This window comes from Saccopteryx bilineata, chromosome 3 (assembly GCF_036850765.1).
Source record: "Saccopteryx bilineata isolate mSacBil1 chromosome 3, mSacBil1_pri_phased_curated, whole genome shotgun sequence".
In the NCBI taxonomy this organism is placed as follows: domain Eukaryota; kingdom Metazoa; phylum Chordata; class Mammalia; order Chiroptera; family Emballonuridae; genus Saccopteryx; species Saccopteryx bilineata.
In genome coordinates this window covers 59,920,292-59,937,349 of record NC_089492.1, presented here as the reverse complement: position 1 = coordinate 59,937,349, position 17,058 = coordinate 59,920,292, and the positions used below count along the sequence as shown (strand labels likewise).

The window sequence follows — 17,058 nt, the reverse complement described above, 5'->3', positions numbered from 1 at the left end:
GCTGAGCATTGAAAATTGATGTTCATGATAAGAATCCTGAAATTCTTACCTGACATGCAGTGGTGCAGTGGATAGAGCATCGACCTGGAATGAGACCCCAAGATCGCTGGCTTCAGTGTGGGTTCGTCCACTTGAGCGTAAGATCATTAACGTGATCCCAAGGTCGCTGGCTTGAAGCCCAAGGTTGCTAACTTGAGCAAGGGGTCCCTTGCTCATCTTGAGCCTCTGGTCCAGGCATGTGTGAGAAGCAATCAATGAACAACTAAAGTGAAACATCTACAAGTTGATGCTTCTCATTTCTCTCCTCCCTCTTTCTCTTCCTATCACTGATTCTCTTTCACTTGCTCACTCTTCCTCAAAAAAAAAAAAAAAAAATCTTGAAAGTCTCTCTAAATCACTAAGGAAATAATAAACCCTAAACCTTGACTTGGTGGTTCAGTTGTCTGGTAACATTGCAAAGGTCATCATGACAGTACCTTCCTGCACATAGACATGAATTGATCCTCAGGAATCGGAATCACAAGAATCCTATTTTTCTGTTGCAGGACATGGGAAGAAGGCAAGGTGCTCATCTTTGATGACTCCTTTGAGCACGAGGTGTGGCAGGATGCTGCATCTTTCCGGCTGATATTCATCGTGGATGTGTGGCACCCAGAGCTGACACCTCAGCAGAGACGCAGCCTGCCTGCGATTTAGCATGTCGTGCGGGCACAGGACACACTGGAGAGAGGCTGCCTCTCTGGCTCTATCTTCTTGGATGTGGGGATGGAAGTTCAAGCACCAGTGCCCTTAATACCCTTGACTTGCAGCCTGAACATTTCTAAACCTCTTCTTAGGGTTAGAAGACACTAAAGGGAATGTTTGCCTCACTGCAATCACCTTAGAAAATACCCTGCTGTATTTCATCCCATGACAGCACCCATCTGGTGCCCGTATTTCAGGTAAATACGTGATAGCTTCTACCATGCCAGCCAAAGATGTTTTCCTCATTTAGAATAGGCTGTCAGTGTACAGTGAGAATACATGTAGAAACTGTGAATGGATTGCTTAGCTTCTAATTTTTCTATGCAAATATATTTTTCTAGGGTACTTAGATGATTTTTTTGTCATCATATACCACTACTTTTTTTGCTGTTGTTAATTTTAATGATGCTATGTAAATGCTTTACTTCTAGCTGTTTAATGGTAACTTTCCTGGTGAACTCACACTTCTCTCTTTTATCTCTAGACAAAGACAATCATGAAGGAAGCAATTTTATTTTCTTAATACAAAGGAAAATTTGTAATTATGCCAATATCTATGAACTGTACAGCTCTCTACCTGCTGAGTCTATTTGCTCTTTTTAGCTTCATTGAGAGCCGATGTCTTCCTTTCTCTCCTTACCACACGAATGGTGGAGATGCTGTCAAAATGGCATTTCTTTCTAAGAGGAAGCTTTCAGACTAAAAGGAGACATGAAATCACTTTATATTGAGTTATAAAAATGCCACATGTTAATTTTTTTCAATGCCAAGTGTTAGGGTTTGAAAAAAAAAAAAAAGGAAAGTTTTTCCAAGTAAAAATGTTCCCACGGGATCATGAAGGCCGGTGACTGCTATGACAGCGGCCCCTGCCTCATCCTGTCCATGAGACAGAGTTGGGATCCAGAATATCTTTGCCTGCTGTAAATCCATGTGAGTGACAGTGTCCGGGAACGGAGTCCCATCACAATTTTGCGAGAATAGGAAGGATGGCAGAGTGGAAGACCAAGAATGCCAGGATTCTTTTCCTGGGTACCAGATCTCAAAATAGCCTTCCTCTTTGAGAGAGTTCGGAAGACTCTTTCAGTGCCCTGGCTTGAGAAACTCTTGCCCTGTAAACATCACTTTGAAATAGCAGTTATTATTCATAGTTTTGCTTTAATATTACCCACAGCCTAAAAATAGCTGTTGGAAAAATAGTCTTGCCTACTCATTTCAAAATGACCAAGTCATTAATCTGGTGGATTATGAATGCATTAAATGATGTTTTTAAACATTGAGCTAACTAGAAAGGTCAGCTGTGAGAATGTCATAATATTAATGCACTGAATTTTAAGCCAATATGAACAAAAATGGGGAACAAACGACACTTAGGTTACCAAATATCATTTAGAGGTAGAAAAAAAGCTTGTGCTTTCTTTTTCATTCAAGGACAATCAGAATCAGTTCTTTCAAATTGAAATGGACTGTTTTTGCTTGCCCTTAAAGCACAATAGCTTTCAGGAGAAGAGTTTGCAAAATATTGCTTGGGTCCCCTTATGTTTTGCCAGTGTTTAAAAAACTCACTAAAATAGTTGAAGCAGTATGTGAGGAAAAATATCAAAATTAATTACCAAACTCTATAAAAAAAGGAAACTCTTGAAGAATAAAAAGGTATTTGTGTTCTTCAGTATTTATTCAACAGAGGAAAGGACAGACAAAGGACAGTACAATCCAGTGCTCATGTAGTAACATCTGTGTTACTTTTTACAGGATTTGGTTCTTGTATGGATGCTGCTTACACATAAAGAAATTCAAAGTATAAGTTGTCATTGTTGAACCATCACCTTACATTCATGTAATGAACTCATGAAATAGAGTAAAAACTAGGTCTTAACTTAGTAGTTATAATGGTATTTAAAACCAGGTCACCATAGGATTCTAAATATTGCCAATTGAAAAGCCAGAATTATACCTACTGTTGCAAAAGGGTTGGCAATAGTTGATTCCAATAGCATTTGAAGTACTGGGGTTCCACAACTACCTTAAAAACCCAAGTAATAAAATGGATTTTCTGATTCACTTTAATTCTTCATCATCCTTCCTTACGTCACAGTATATAAGAAAAGTGTTTCAGTCACTGCATTGGTAGAATTATTACAGTATTATTTTGTTATCTAAAATGTCTAAACAAAATGAATTGGTCTTATTAATACTGTGATGCAGTTGTTTGAGAAATAGTTTTAATTCTATTTCAATTTTATTTCAAGGGTGGAATACAAAAATTACTTCTGTTAACCATTATCTACCAGTAGAAAAAAATTAAAACACTAGATTCATTGAGAAAGAGATGTAATAAATGGTTAATATTAATAATACACTCCATTGAGGATGATCTGTGACCAGTTGAATCAGCTCTTTCTTTTGAATTTTTTAGCTAACAAAATAACCCTCCCAAATCCTTAAAATGTAAAATCATTTTTTACTGCCCATTGTCAACAAAAATATTTTTATTTGACATTGAGCGCCCACTGGTCATACTAATGAATGTCATGCAGATGTCTGGGAGAATAAGAGATATCTAAAAACATATAACTGGTTTGAGAAACATGGCACAAGTGAGGATGTTATGTCCTATGATGTCTTTAATTTTATCTAATTCCTCTGAATGGATAGTTGGGGGGCTCCATTTCTAAGGAGAATAGACAAAGAAATACAATGATCTTTGGCATTTCATCCTGCATTCCTAGTCTCTGATTTTCAGTACTTGCATATTTAGCCATCCTTAAGAGTCTTCCTCCAAGATTGAATACCTACCTGCTCAGCAACAGCCATGCCCTTTCTTATTCCTTTATCTGTTTGCAGGAGGAGAAGGTAAGGGGTTAGTTGCTTTAGTAACACTTTTCTTTGCTGTAGTGATTCAAGTGAGGCAACTTGAATGTACTTATTAATCATTGACATGGGTTTCCAATGGGACCCCACCCCCATCTGCAGATACAGGTTGCCTGTGAAAGTCACATTGCTAAGATGAAATAATCGTATTTCACATTGTGTGCCTTCTTTTAAAGTCAACTCGTGACAATCAGCTGGTAGCCTGACAAAAGATGTGATGTCAAAGTCATTTTTGCAGGATATCAAAATAAACTCTGAAAATAGCCAGACCTCAGAGAACATGCTCTCAGGCTGAACAACTTGATGCTGGTGATGAGGTCAAGGAAAATAATTCAATAAGAATGGAAATTACTGGAGATACCGTTGTCTCAGGGCTTTGCACTACATTAAACTTGACAATTGTGTCTGCACAGTTTAATTCTGACGTATCTACTTGGAAATGCACTTAATCTTAAATTGCAAAAAACTGGAGAAGGTCTCTGGGCAATGCCTCAGAAAAATCCTTGTTCTAATGCAGAGTGTGCATCAAATTTAGTTTTTCTCTTTTCAATTCACTTAATACCATAAATGTGGGAGAGGGGAATCTTGTTTACATAACTGCCTTGCTTTTTTCTCCATCCAGTGCCCTCATTGAAAAAAAAGAAAGCATCTCTCAAGACTTTGTTTCACTTTGGCTGCTCCGACCAATGGCTGGTGACAGTCATTACTGGGTGGCAAGAGTGAAGAATCTGTTGTCAAGCCGAACGCACGTGTCTGTGTGGGTCAGTTGCTCATGTGCTTCCTGGGTGGCTGATAACACTGACGGCTGGCAATATGCAGGAACATGGAGTGACTCAGGGTTCAGTCCAGAGCCAGGAGTGGCTGAGTGTTCTCATTCTCCCCCTTCTCCTCATGTTTCAGGGTTCCAGCTTCTACCACAGACTGAGATCTAATAATATGGGAAGGAAGGAAAGAGATATGATTACAAACAATTCATGAGGGCAACAATTTTGGAACCTTGGAGGGTGTTTGGATTTTATATTCCCTTTATTAATCAAAACGTTCAAAATAACTAATCCCCTCCCCTTGAGGAGCTCTGTTTTCCTTCTATAAAAATGTGTCTTCACATTTTTATAGGGAGAGCGGCACCTTGGAATCTTCTGTGCAGAAAACTCATCCATTGGTAAAAAAAATATGTGACCTAGCCACAACTTTACCCCAGCTTCTAAACATTCTATGGACCTTGAGATGTATAAAGTCAAATAAATTTTGTTGGACTTTTTTTGAGAGAGAGTGTGAGAGAGAAGCATTAACTAGTTGTCCCACTTAGTTGTGTACCCATTGGTTGCTTTTCATATGTGTCCTGACTGGGGCTCAAGTTGGCAACCTTGGGGTCCAGCCAGTGACCCTGGCATCAAGCCAGTGACCCCAAGATCAAGCCAACAAACTTGGTGCTCCAGGATGATGCTCTATCTACTACGCTACTGGCCAAGGCTTTTGTTGGATTTTAAAATTTTTTCAAAATACTTTTTAGAGCCTTTATTCAACTCAAAGTCATAAGAAAATGTCATGCATGATGTTAAGACCATGAGCTTTAGAATCAAATAGTAAATACAGATTCTACCCCTTACTGGCTGAAGAATTTTTAACACTCTGAACCTTTACTCTCTCACCTGTAAAATAGAACTATTATCTACCTCCCACAGCTGTTGATAAGGACCTTATAATATACACAAAGCATTTGACATGCTTTCTAGTTTTGTAGTTAAAATTGATGGAGTGCACTATTGCTATTAACAACAGTGATATTTAATTTCTGATGTGTCCTTTCATATTGAAGCAATAACCATTTCTTTCCTGAGTTTATAACATGGATTGAAACTAAAATTATTTTTCAGTTTATAAAGAGAAAGTTATAAGAGCTATGAACACACCATTCAATAAATGTTTACATGCTAAAAAGAAAATCATTCAAAACATTAAAATTGATTAACCAAGCAAGCAAAATTTACAAACATGTGCAGTAAATGGTTAACTCAGTAGACCTGAGTTGCCCAAACCTTCCACATTCCAATGGTCAGTCTCTTGCCTGCCTCCTCTAAACCCTTGGGTACCCTGCCTTATAAAAGCACCTTTATATAACTGAAACTTTGGGCCATGCCACATAGTATGCTGACAATGATTTATATTGAATGCCTGTTTTTGTATGCCTGAGCTTTGGGTCACACTGTATCAGTTTGACCTCTAGTGATGGGGGGAGGGGCGGGAAGAAGGAACTGAAGACTGAGTAGCTAAGGGCAATCACACACACACCATATGCCTATGTGACCGACCTACCCCCTCATCCCCAATTAAAGCCCTGAGCACCAAGGCATGGGTGAGTTTCCCTGGTTGGTAACACTTTGCACTTTTTGTTGCACATTATTGCTAAAAGAATTAGGCTCTGTTTGTGTTACTCTGCTGGAATGACAACTGGGAGCTTGGAACTGGTCCAGTGGACCTGGACTCCACCCAATGCACCTTTTTCCTTTGCTGGTTTTAATCTCTACTCTTTTGCTGTAACAAACCATAACTGTGAGTCCTGGCAAGGTATCAAACCTTAGGGTGGTCTTAAGGACCCCCAAACACAAGCTGTAATAACAGTAATATTTGTTGTGTATGCACCTGCCATTGCTATAAATTCTTTACATGCATTAGCTTGTTTTCACAACCCGAAGGAGTGGTGCTATTGTTGTCTCCATTTTTTTATATGAGAAAAAAGTAAGGAACAACAATAACAAAAATCAAGTAACATAGGAAAAGCAACAAAAATAGGGAATGAAGAACAGGACAGATTTATCACCATCACACTACTCCTGGTATATCTAAGGCTGCAAAGCTGTTCAGCTGAAATATTTAGTGTTCCTTCCACCTCACCATAGAAATAATTTTCTGCCTAAGATTCTTATCTCCACTCAGGATATGTATATTCTGCCACAGTAATCTTGAGAAAGAAGAATGAAGTTGGAGGAATCACACTACCTAATGTCAAACTATACTACAAGGCCATAGTAACATGGAGCCCTCGCCATTTCGCTCAGCAGTAGAGTGTCAGCCTGGCTTGTGGAAATCCAAGGTTTGATATTTGATCAGGGCGCACAGGAGAAATTACCATCTGCTTCTCCACCCCTTTCCCTTCTTTCTATCTCTCTTCCTCCCGTAGCCATGGCTCGGTTGGAGCTACTTGGCCCTGGGCGCTGAGGATGGCACCATGGCCTCGCCTCAGGCACTAAAATAGGTCGGTTGCCAAGCAACGAAGCACCTGCACCAGATGGGCAGAGTATCTCCCCATAGGGGGCTTGCTGAGTAAATACCAGTCGGGTGCATGTGGGAGTCTATTTCTCTGCCACCCTGCTTCTCACTTAAGAAAAAAAGAAAGCATAAAATAAAGACATTAAGGAAGCAAATTTGTACAGTTGTCTCAAATCAATAGGTTTTTACTCTAAATATCAATCCAGCCAAACAGTCCAACTTTAAGTGTGAAGCCTAACCTTTACAATAAAGTGGATTCATATTTTCTTGGAGTGGAGCAGAGGACGCCCCAGGTAGCTCCGCTATTTTACACATTTTCTGTGCATTTCTCTCTCTGGTTTAGTTAAAGCTCTGCTGTCTGGAAGTTGGGGAAATTTATAGAATTATACAAGGAACAGAAAAGCCACAAATCCAGAAGACAGCCAAACAAGCAGGAAGAAAACCAAAGTGCCATCTGCCTACTCGAGACAACTCCCTCCAGCACCTCGGACAGCTGCCTAGTCGCTGTGCCTTACAGGCCCTGGGGGAAATGGCAGCTATTGGTCATTCCACTTTAGAGACCTCAACACTGCTTTTCTCATCTCCTTTCATGCTAAGTGACTTTATTTTACAACATGGCAAGTAAGTCATAGTCACGGAGTTACAAGGGACTTTTATCTAGAGTAACCTAATAGGAAATATTCAATAAGGGACCATGCAGCCTCTTGAATACATCTAACTTGAGAAACACACTTCTTCAGCCCCTCGAGGGGCAACACTGCTATGCTAGTAAGTTCTTCCTTGCACTGAACTAAAATCTGTCTTCTAGCAACTTCTGTATATTGTTTCTGGTCCTATCTGCTGGATCCACCCTAGTATGTATAATCCACGGGGTCCACATAAACAGCCATTTAAGTATTTTATCTAGACCTCATTGCCCTCATCACCCTCACCAAGGCTAACCGAATTCTTCTTGTGCCATGGTTTCTAAAGCTCATCACTCGGGCACTCTCCTGCATCAGCTTTATGAACTGGTTGCCTACGGGGTGTCATCTCAAAATAGAGTAAAATTATTGCTTTCTTTTTTTCTTTATGTATGCTTCTGTTGAAGCATAAAAAAATGCACCTAGAATTGCATTAGCCTTTCTAGCACTCACATAACACAGCTGAGGAAAAATACACCTATATTTACACATGCTGCTGTTAAACCATTTCTCCCTCATCTTGAAGGTGCTTGGTTGAGTTAAACTTTATCTTTTAAAGTTTGGTTCATATTTCCACCGTATCATCCTTTTGAATATTGAAATATTTTACCTGTCCAAATTATTGTCTGTGCTTTTTAAAAATTGATTGATCTTTTTTTTTTTCTGAAGCTGGAAACGGGGAGAGACAGTCAGACAGACTCCCGCATACGCCCGATCGGGATCCACCCAGCACGTCCACCAGGGGGCGACGCTTTGCCCACCAAAGGGCGATGCTCTGCCCATGGAGGGGGGTCGCTATGTTGCGACCAGAGCCACTCTAGCGCCTGAGGCAGAGGCCACAGAGCCATCCCCAGCGCCCGGGCCATCTTTGCTCCAATGGAGCCTTGGCTGCCAGAGGGGAAGAGAGAGACAGAGAGGAAGGAGAGGGGGAGGGGTGGGGAAGCAGATGGGCGTTTCTTCTGTGTGCCCTGGCCGGGAATTGAACCCGGGACTTCTGCACGCCAGGCCAACGCTCTACCACTGAGCCAACCGGCCAGGGCCTAAAAATTGATTGATCTTAAAAAGACAAAGAGAGGAGGGGGGAGCACTCACTTGTGCATTCATTGGTTGCTTCCCTTATGTGCCCTGACCAGGGATTGAACCCGCACCTTTGTGTTTTGAGATGTGGCTCTAAAGGAGCCAACTGGTCAGGGGTTTGTTAGTAATTTTCCTGAGTATTAGATTTGTTTACAAACTTCCCTGCCCTTGTTTTTGAAGCCATTACGGAAAAAAAAAAAAAAAAAAAAAACCTCAACAAATCCTCAAATATTGAATCTTCATACAGTCATTTATTTATATTCAGCCATGCTAGGGAATGTTTGTGAATGTTTCCTGCTAGGTCAGGGACTGTGAGCAAATGTTGAGAAACCTTTATTCTTTTGTGGAAATACTGTATCCATTACCCAGTCATAGACCCACTAGTACTGTGATAGCACCCAGAAGAGATGTTTTTGGGTGGGTGAGGCCTTAGCTCTAGAAGGAAAGGGAGGCAAGAAAAAGCTGTCCACACATGAAATTGTTACAGACTTTGTTCAGGTGACTGTTCCACCTCCATCTGGGGTCAGATTGGACCTATGTGATTTCTTCCTTTTTTTTTAAGGAGAGGAGAGGAGGCAGAGAGACAGACTCCCACATGCACCCTGACTGGGATCGATCTGGCAAGCCCACTAGGGGGCAATGCTCTGCCTATCTGGGCCACTGCTCCGTTGCTCAGCAACTGAGCCATTTTTTTAGTGCCTGAAGCGGAGTCCATAAAGCCATCCTCAGTGCCCCAGGTCCAATTCATGAACCAATTGAACCATGGCTGCGGGAGAGGAAGGGGGATGAAGGAGGGGTAGAGAAGCAGGTGGTTGCTTTTTCTGTGTTCCCTGACTGGGAATCAAACCCAGGATATCCACATGCTATGCCAACACTAGCACTGAGCCAACTGGCCAGGGCCTGTGATTTCTTTCAATATCTGTGGCAGCAGCACAGAATGCAGGCTCTCCTATCTCAGTCAATAACCTGTATGTCTTGAGCGAGTAGCTGATAACAATTGAACAAGTCTGAGGAACTGAGCATTCAGACCCAAACAACTTTTTTGCCTGCATTTTCTCTGATGAGACAGATGACTATGGTCTCTTTACTTTCAGTGGGACATAATTCCATTTACCTGATCACACAATGAACATTGATATAAGTAACACTATGTTATGATATTTGTAATTTATTGAAAAAATATAAAGCAAATGTTGCTTTTAAAAAATCAAGTACAAGTAAATGAAGCCAAGAGACACACCCATCTTGAATCTTGCCCTCAGTCCATTTAGCTGAGTCAAAGTAATCTCTGGGAAGACTGATCCACTGGTCCCAGATAAAAATGTCTCCAGCACTTGTAAACAGAATGCTCACAATTGTGCATCTAGTGTAGTAACTGGAGGAGCCACTTACCTTGTGACACCCTTACCCAGATCACTCTTGGTGGTAATCTTCCCATTCAGGGCTTTACCTTCTCACAAGAAGCTTAACACTTCTGCTAAAATAAACATTTCAGACTTTTCTCTTGGGTTGTCTCTCCAACTCTGAGAGCCAGCTTAACCCCAAGGGCAGGCAAGGGAGTGATTTGAGTGATTTCAGCCATCATTATCTCAGGGTGTAGCAAACTACCATGACAAAGGCTTCATTCTAGTATTGATAACTACACTTTTTTTTTCCTGCTATATTCTCATTCTCTCTTTCCCCCTCCTTCCCTTTACCGCATCCTTCCCTCCCTTCCTGCCTTTCTCTCTTCCTTTGTATCTTCTCCCTTCCGCTTTTCCACTCTGAAATTTGGAACTTTCCCCACTTCATATCATCAAAGATCTACAACCATGATTTAATTTTTACTGAATCCAGGAAGAACAAGGTGAAAACAGAAAACATTCACCATGAACAAGCCCACACTGAGCGATGGTATCTCAACAGCTATCCCCACAGATTCTTACTAATGAACAGCCATTGCCTGGCTTGAGTTCTATGGACCCCATACCAGGATGCCAAAACTCTGCCTTTCAAACCCAGGCATTTCCCAAGAGTGACAGAAGAAAGGCCAGAGCTGGCAGGAGCTTCAGAATGATCCAATCACACCTTCAGTGACTCAGGTCCTACCCATTCGTTTTCCAGAGATCAACCTCATTCCTTCATCAGGTGGCATTCCACAGGCCTGCTGTCTTTCCCCAAGTCAGCAATGGGCTTGGCTTTGTGGAGTAGCACAAAATTTCTGATATTCTGGTGAGCCTATAGAAGGACTTCTAAACAAAGAGAATTTTTAAAATATCTTTAAAGAATTCTTCTAAGTAATTCTACGCAGCATCTTTTTTTTTGCTGTAACTTGAAGTATCAAGGAAATTCCCTCAGGAGCTCCAGCTTGGGCCTGAATGATGCCTCCACCACTGACTTCGTGATCTTGGGTGAATTCCAACTCCTCATCTGCCTACATCACAGTAGGTGGGAATATGCACATTAAATAACTGAGGCATGTAAAGTGCCTAGACCAGTGTCAGCTTGGCACTTATGCTCATTCTTTTATTTTATTTTATTTTATTTTATTTTATTTTATTTTATTTTATTTTTTACAGAAACAGAGAGTCAGAGAGAGGGATAGATTGGGACAGAGAGGAACAAAAAGAGATGAGAAGCATCAATCATCAGTTTTTCGTTGCAACACCTTAGTTGTTCATTGATTGCTTTCTCATATGTGCCTTGACCATGGGCCTTCAGCAGATTGAGTGACCCCTTGCTTGAGCCAGTGACCTTGGGTCCAAGCTGGTGAGCTTTGCTCAAACCAGATGAGCCCGCCCTCAAGCTGGCGACCTCGGGATCTTGAACCTGAGTCCTCTGCATCCATTCCAACGCTCTATCCACTGTGCCACCGCCTGGTCAGGCTCATTTTTAACTGTTATTATTCTTCCTCATTTATAGATAATGAAAAGTAAGATTTGGAATTACTGAATTAATTTACAGTTTGAGCCACAAAGCATGAAACAAACTCTAAGCATTATAACAACTCTTCTGCATTATAAAATGCGGATGAGAGAATTTTGTGTTCTGATGCACCATGGAACCTAAGGCTAAATGAAAAACTAACATTTCAAAATAAAGACTGATACTTTTAAAATTCAAAATAAGTGTTGAGACTTCCACCTGAAAGCTAAGCTCATTACCTTCCCTTATATCTTACAATTTTTAGAAGTAACAGAAATTTTTATCATTAATAAGAGAGATGAGAAGCATCTGTTGATGTAGCTTCCAGTGAAACAAATTTGCAGTTGTTTCCCACTGTTTGAGCAACATGGGGTTTCTTTCTATCATTATGCCTTAATGATGTCCTCAATAAGGAGTTTTAAGATATGTTTTTTAAGACAAGTACATATTCTTCTGTTCAGCTACCAAACTGTTCATAATCAAAACCGTCTGTGCAGAAAACATGGCTATGCTTACTGGGAACAATCAATGATTACTGAACAAGGTAAATAAAATAATTTTTTTTTTGTATTTTTCCAAAGCCAGAAACGGGGAGGCAGTCAGGCAGACTCCCGCATGCGCCCGACCGGGATCCACCCGGCACGCCCACCAGGGGGCGATGCTCTGCCCATCTTGGGGCATCACTCTGCTGCAATCAGAGCCATTCTAGCACCTGAGGCAGAGGCCATGGAGCCATCCTCAGCGCCCGGGCAAACTTTGCTCCAATGGAGCCTTGGCTGCGGGAGGGGAAGAGAGAGACAGAGAGGAAGGAGAGGGGGGAGGGGTGAAAAAGCAGATGGGTGCTTCTCCTGTGTGCCCTGGCTGGGAATCGAACCCAGGACTCCCACACGCCAGGCCGGCACTCTACCACTGAGCTAACCGGCCAGGGCCAATAAAGTAATTTTTAAGAAAGATAAGCCTAAGTATTTCTCATGTAAAGCAGCAAACCTTTTCATTATCAAAGTAAAAAATAAATAATTAAACCTCCTTCTAATTTGTCAATACAATCTGCCACTATTTATTGAAATATAGAAAGAAACCAAGAAAAATAAACATTCTATTGCTTTTTAAGTGAACTATATTTAGAGTGAGCCAAACATCCAGCTCAGCTCTTGTCTATATGTACTACAACTCAAATTCAAATGTATAATGTATTTATATTTACCTCAGATGGGCTTGGGAATAGACCACTCACCTTATAACAGAAAAGAAAGCATGTACACTTTCAGAAAAGGTGGAAACAGGTTGCTTTTATGAAATTGGGCTCACAAGTAATTAGAACAAGAGCAGGGGTCCAACACAGAGCCTGAGTCACACGTAGACTTGAAATTAGGCCAGTCTGAATGGAGATGGTCAACAAAGGTGATGTGTTCACTGGCAGTCAAAGGCAGTAGGAGGAACACAAATGTAAAGTATCTTATTGAGAGTTTTTAGAATTCTATGTTGAAATTATATTTTTTGTATACAGTGGGCTCAATAAAACATTATTAAATTAATATCTTCCATTTCTTATGTGATATGGCTACAAGATAACTTAAAATTACATGTGTGGTTCACATGATGTTCCTATTGTACTGCACTGGTCTAGAACCTTGTTTATCCTATTATGATTATGGCTGAGTCCAGAGTGATATATTAACCTTCTCTGAAAAATTCATAGTCATCTTAAAGGGCCTCAGCAACATTATTATGTCATTGCTAATATTTACTGTTATTAGCTTTCCATTTATTAATTCATTTAATCCTCACATTTTTGTGTGTGTGTGACAGAGACAGAGAGAGATAGCCAGAAAGAGGGACAGATAGGGACAGACAGGAAGGGAGAGAGATGAGAAACATCAATTCTTTGTTGCAGCACCTTAGTTATTCATTGATTGCTTTCTCATATGTGCCTTGACCAGGGGCTACAGCAGACCAAGTGACCCCTTGCTTAAGCCAGGGACCCTGGGCTTAAGCTGGTGAGCTGTGCTTAAATCAGATGAGTCTGCACTCAAACAGGTGACCTTGGGGTTTCGAACCTGGGTCATCTGCATCCCAGTCCAACGCCCTATCCACTGCTCCACTGTGTGATCAGGTTTAATCCTCTCATTGATTCACACAAAACTTCCTGTGACAAGAGAGCAGGTTTCTGAGTAGCACTGTTGTTGCCTCAATTCTGATGAGAAAGAAACTTCATTAGCATAGATTCTGCTAATTTGTTATCATTTAGATGAAGGGGAACATACACATTTTTTAATCTATAAATAAATAATATGAAAACACTTTAGGAAGAAATTTAAGCTATTTGAAGAAAAGAAGTGTTCTTTCTGAACATAGGACAAGCTTTATGTTGACTTTATGTTATGACTACAGATGTTTTCTGTTGTTCATTATAAGGGCCCCCCGGTGTGAGTTGATAGAACTGTGCTGGGCTTGGGCTAAGTGCCTCTTCTCAGTCACCATGTCACCAGCTCTCTGTGTGACTCTGTGGTACTTCACTCAGCTTTCCTGACACCACATTTTTCAACTGTAAATGGGCGATCTTGGATGAGGTATTTTTACCCCTGAGATTTCCTGAACTCTGCTAGACTGGGTTACAATCACCTTTGTTCCTGATAATAGACTTCAATTTTCAAAGTTCTACAGTTCAGACTTTAAGCTAATTTGCTCAAATAGAAGTACAGTCATCCATTGCCAAATTGCGGTTCACTTTTCGTGGTCTCACTGTATCATGGATTTTTAAGTTGTATATATCTAATTCTGTATCACGGATGTTTCGCTATATTGTGGGATTTTGTGGTATATTGATATTTTTATATATTTATCATTTTAATTATTTTTGTGGTAAAACAAGCATTTTCTAGTCTAAAAAATTAAAAACAATATAAAAATATAAAAAATTAAAACATATTAGTATTCACTGGTGAGTGCCCGTATATAATTATATATGTTGTCAAAATTACACAGGTTTAAGAGTGTAGAAAGTATTTAAGAGCATAAGAAGTGTTTATAAGAATATGGGAAAGGTTAATAACATATAGGAATGGTTTATAAGAGTGTGGGGAGGGTCCATAAAGCCTTAAAATATGTATAAATAATAAAGTAAATATAAGGTCGCTACTTCACTGACTTTCACCTATCGTGAGGGTTCTAAAACCTAACCTCCACTATAGACAAGGGACCGCTGGACCTCTCTACTTCACGTTGGTTTCCTTCTGGAAAAGCATAAAAATACTAAAAATAACAAAAGTTTGAGACATGGAAAGCCTTTTTTTTTTTTTGATGGGACAGAGAGAGAGAGAGAACAGAGAGAGAGTCAGATAGGGATAGACAGACGGGAAGAGAGAGATGACAAGCATCAATTTTTTGTTTCAGCTCCTTAGTTGTTCAGTGATTGCTTTCTCATATGTGCCTTGACCAGGAGGAGTCTATAGCAGAGCAAGTGATCCTTTGCTCAAGCCAGTGACCATGGGCTTCAAGCCAGCGACCATGGGGTCATGTCTATGATCCCTTGCACAAGCCAGCAACCCCTTGCTCAAGCTGGTGAGCCTCTGCTCAAGCTAGATGAGCCTGTGCAACCTCAGGGTTTTGAACCTGGGTCCTCCGTGTCCCAGTCCGATGCTCTAGCCACTGCGCCATTGCCTAGTCAGGCAGAAAGCCTTTCTTGAAGTTAGTATGTGCCCAATACATTTAGTTTCATGAGCCGAAAAGATTTAAAATATTTTTTAAAAAATATTTTTTATTTTCATGAGTTTTTAAATGTTGAATTCAAATTTAACTCTCTTCCTCTGTCATTTTGAAAGTGTTGTAGATTCTTTAAAGTATCTTATTGCTAGAAACGATCCCTCCTTGACTCACAGTTCCTTGCTGGAGCAAGTGGCTCCCACCTAATGTGCAGCCCTCAAGGATGAGCCAGTGTGTGCAAAACTCCAATCAGCAATCAGTATACCTTGTTGTCCCAGCTGAAATCAGTTTCAGAATGTTTTGGAAAAAAAGATTTAAAATTTATTTGGATATTTTTAGAATTTTAACATGAAAGAGAGTTTCCCAACACCATGACTGGTTATAATTATTATCATCACCAGCATCAACATCATCATCATCACTGACAACAACCACCATTGAGTACTGCTACATGCTAGGTTCCGCACTAAGAATTCAGCCTGCATTATCTCTGTTTAATCCTCACGGTGATCTTCTGGGAAAGGTATTATTAATTCTATTTTGCAGATTAGGCAACCGAGTTCTGGAGAAGTTAACTCATTTGCATAAGTTTCCACAACTAGTTGTGGAACTAGAATCTAAACCCAAATATGACTCTAGAATGTATATTCTTAAAAACTGTGCTATACTGCACAAGAAATATCTACAACTTGACAAAAAACCAAAGGACATAAACATATATATCAGGCACTGCTAATGTTCAAGGTCTCAAAGAAGCATTTCTCCTATTGGTATTGATGAACACAATAGTTAACATAATCATCTACAGTATTATTTTTTAAACTTTAATTTAGGCATAGTAACTTAAATCAGAAAAGAAAATAGTGAAATTTCACTCAGAAAAATAAGTGTTCTAAGAATTACAGGTTATACAGTCATATCTTTATAATGATAACGAAGGGTATTTAATACTTCAAGATCCTTTCTTGGCCCTGGATAGTGGTTCAGTGGATAGAGCATTGGCCTGGTGCATGGACATCCTGGGTTCGATCTGGTCAAGGCACAAAGGAGAAGTGATTGTTTCTATCCCTCTTCCTTCTCTTCTTACTCTCCCTCTTTTCCTGTCACAGCCAGTGGTTCAGTTGGTTCAAGCATGGCCCCAAGCACTGAGGATAGCTTAATTGGTCCAAGCACATCGGCCTCAGGCCCTAAAAATAGTTCATTACTCAAGCATTGACCCCAGATGGGTTTGCCAGGTGGATCCCAGTCGGGGTACATGTGGGAGTCTACCTCACTAGCTCCTTTCCTCTCACGTAAAAAGAGAGAGAGAGAACCTTTCTTTTAAAAGTTTAACATTCACCAAATGGCTGGGAACACTTCTACAGAACTCAATCAATCTACATGGAAAATTGCTTAGTGGAAAGAAAGAGAGGAGGTTAGATAGACGTACTTGGGGGCAGAGCTCGGCCACCAGAGGACGCACCAGTCCAGGAACTGGAGGTGAGAAGGAAAGGACTTGGCAGGGAGTCACAAAAGGCCATGGTGGAAACCAGCAGGTGCAACTGGACACTTTGTTTAATTTATTTGCAAAGTTTATTGCTTTTTATGAAACTAGGTATTTCTGTCAAATTAATTCACAATTTTACATCCGTAAAATGAGAGACTGTTATCATATTCTCCACAAGGCTATGAGAAATATAAGATACACTAAAGTGCTTGGAGTTCTCTGAGGGAAGAATGAATTTAAATTAGAAGTATTTATCATTTTACTAACATCTCCCTGAGTGTGAACATGAACAACTGACACGCTGCCTTGTCTGACAACAGCCCA

The 17,058-nt window shown here is 40.4% G+C and overlaps 2 protein-coding genes across 7 annotated transcripts in view; one reads left to right on the top strand and one right to left on the bottom strand.

Annotated features, from left to right (window-relative positions):
• The window catches only part of ASPH (aspartate beta-hydroxylase), a 251,987-nt gene extending 249,179 nt beyond the window's left edge, over window positions 1-2,808 (top strand). For all 6 annotated transcript variants that reach the window (XM_066266195.1, XM_066266193.1, XM_066266192.1 and 3 more), the window contains one exon: window positions 546-2,808. In XM_066266195.1, coding sequence (XP_066122292.1) covers window positions 546-696 — 151 coding nt within the window. In that variant the 3' untranslated portion in view covers window positions 697-2,808. The remainder of the gene's footprint in view (window positions 1-545) is intronic.
• The window catches only part of CLVS1 (clavesin 1), a 196,440-nt gene continuing 181,605 nt past the window's right edge, over window positions 2,224-17,058 (bottom strand). The window contains exon 6 of the mRNA XM_066266202.1: window positions 2,224-4,540. Coding sequence (XP_066122299.1) covers window positions 4,453-4,540 — 88 coding nt within the window. The 3' untranslated portion in view covers window positions 2,224-4,452. The remainder of the gene's footprint in view (window positions 4,541-17,058) is intronic.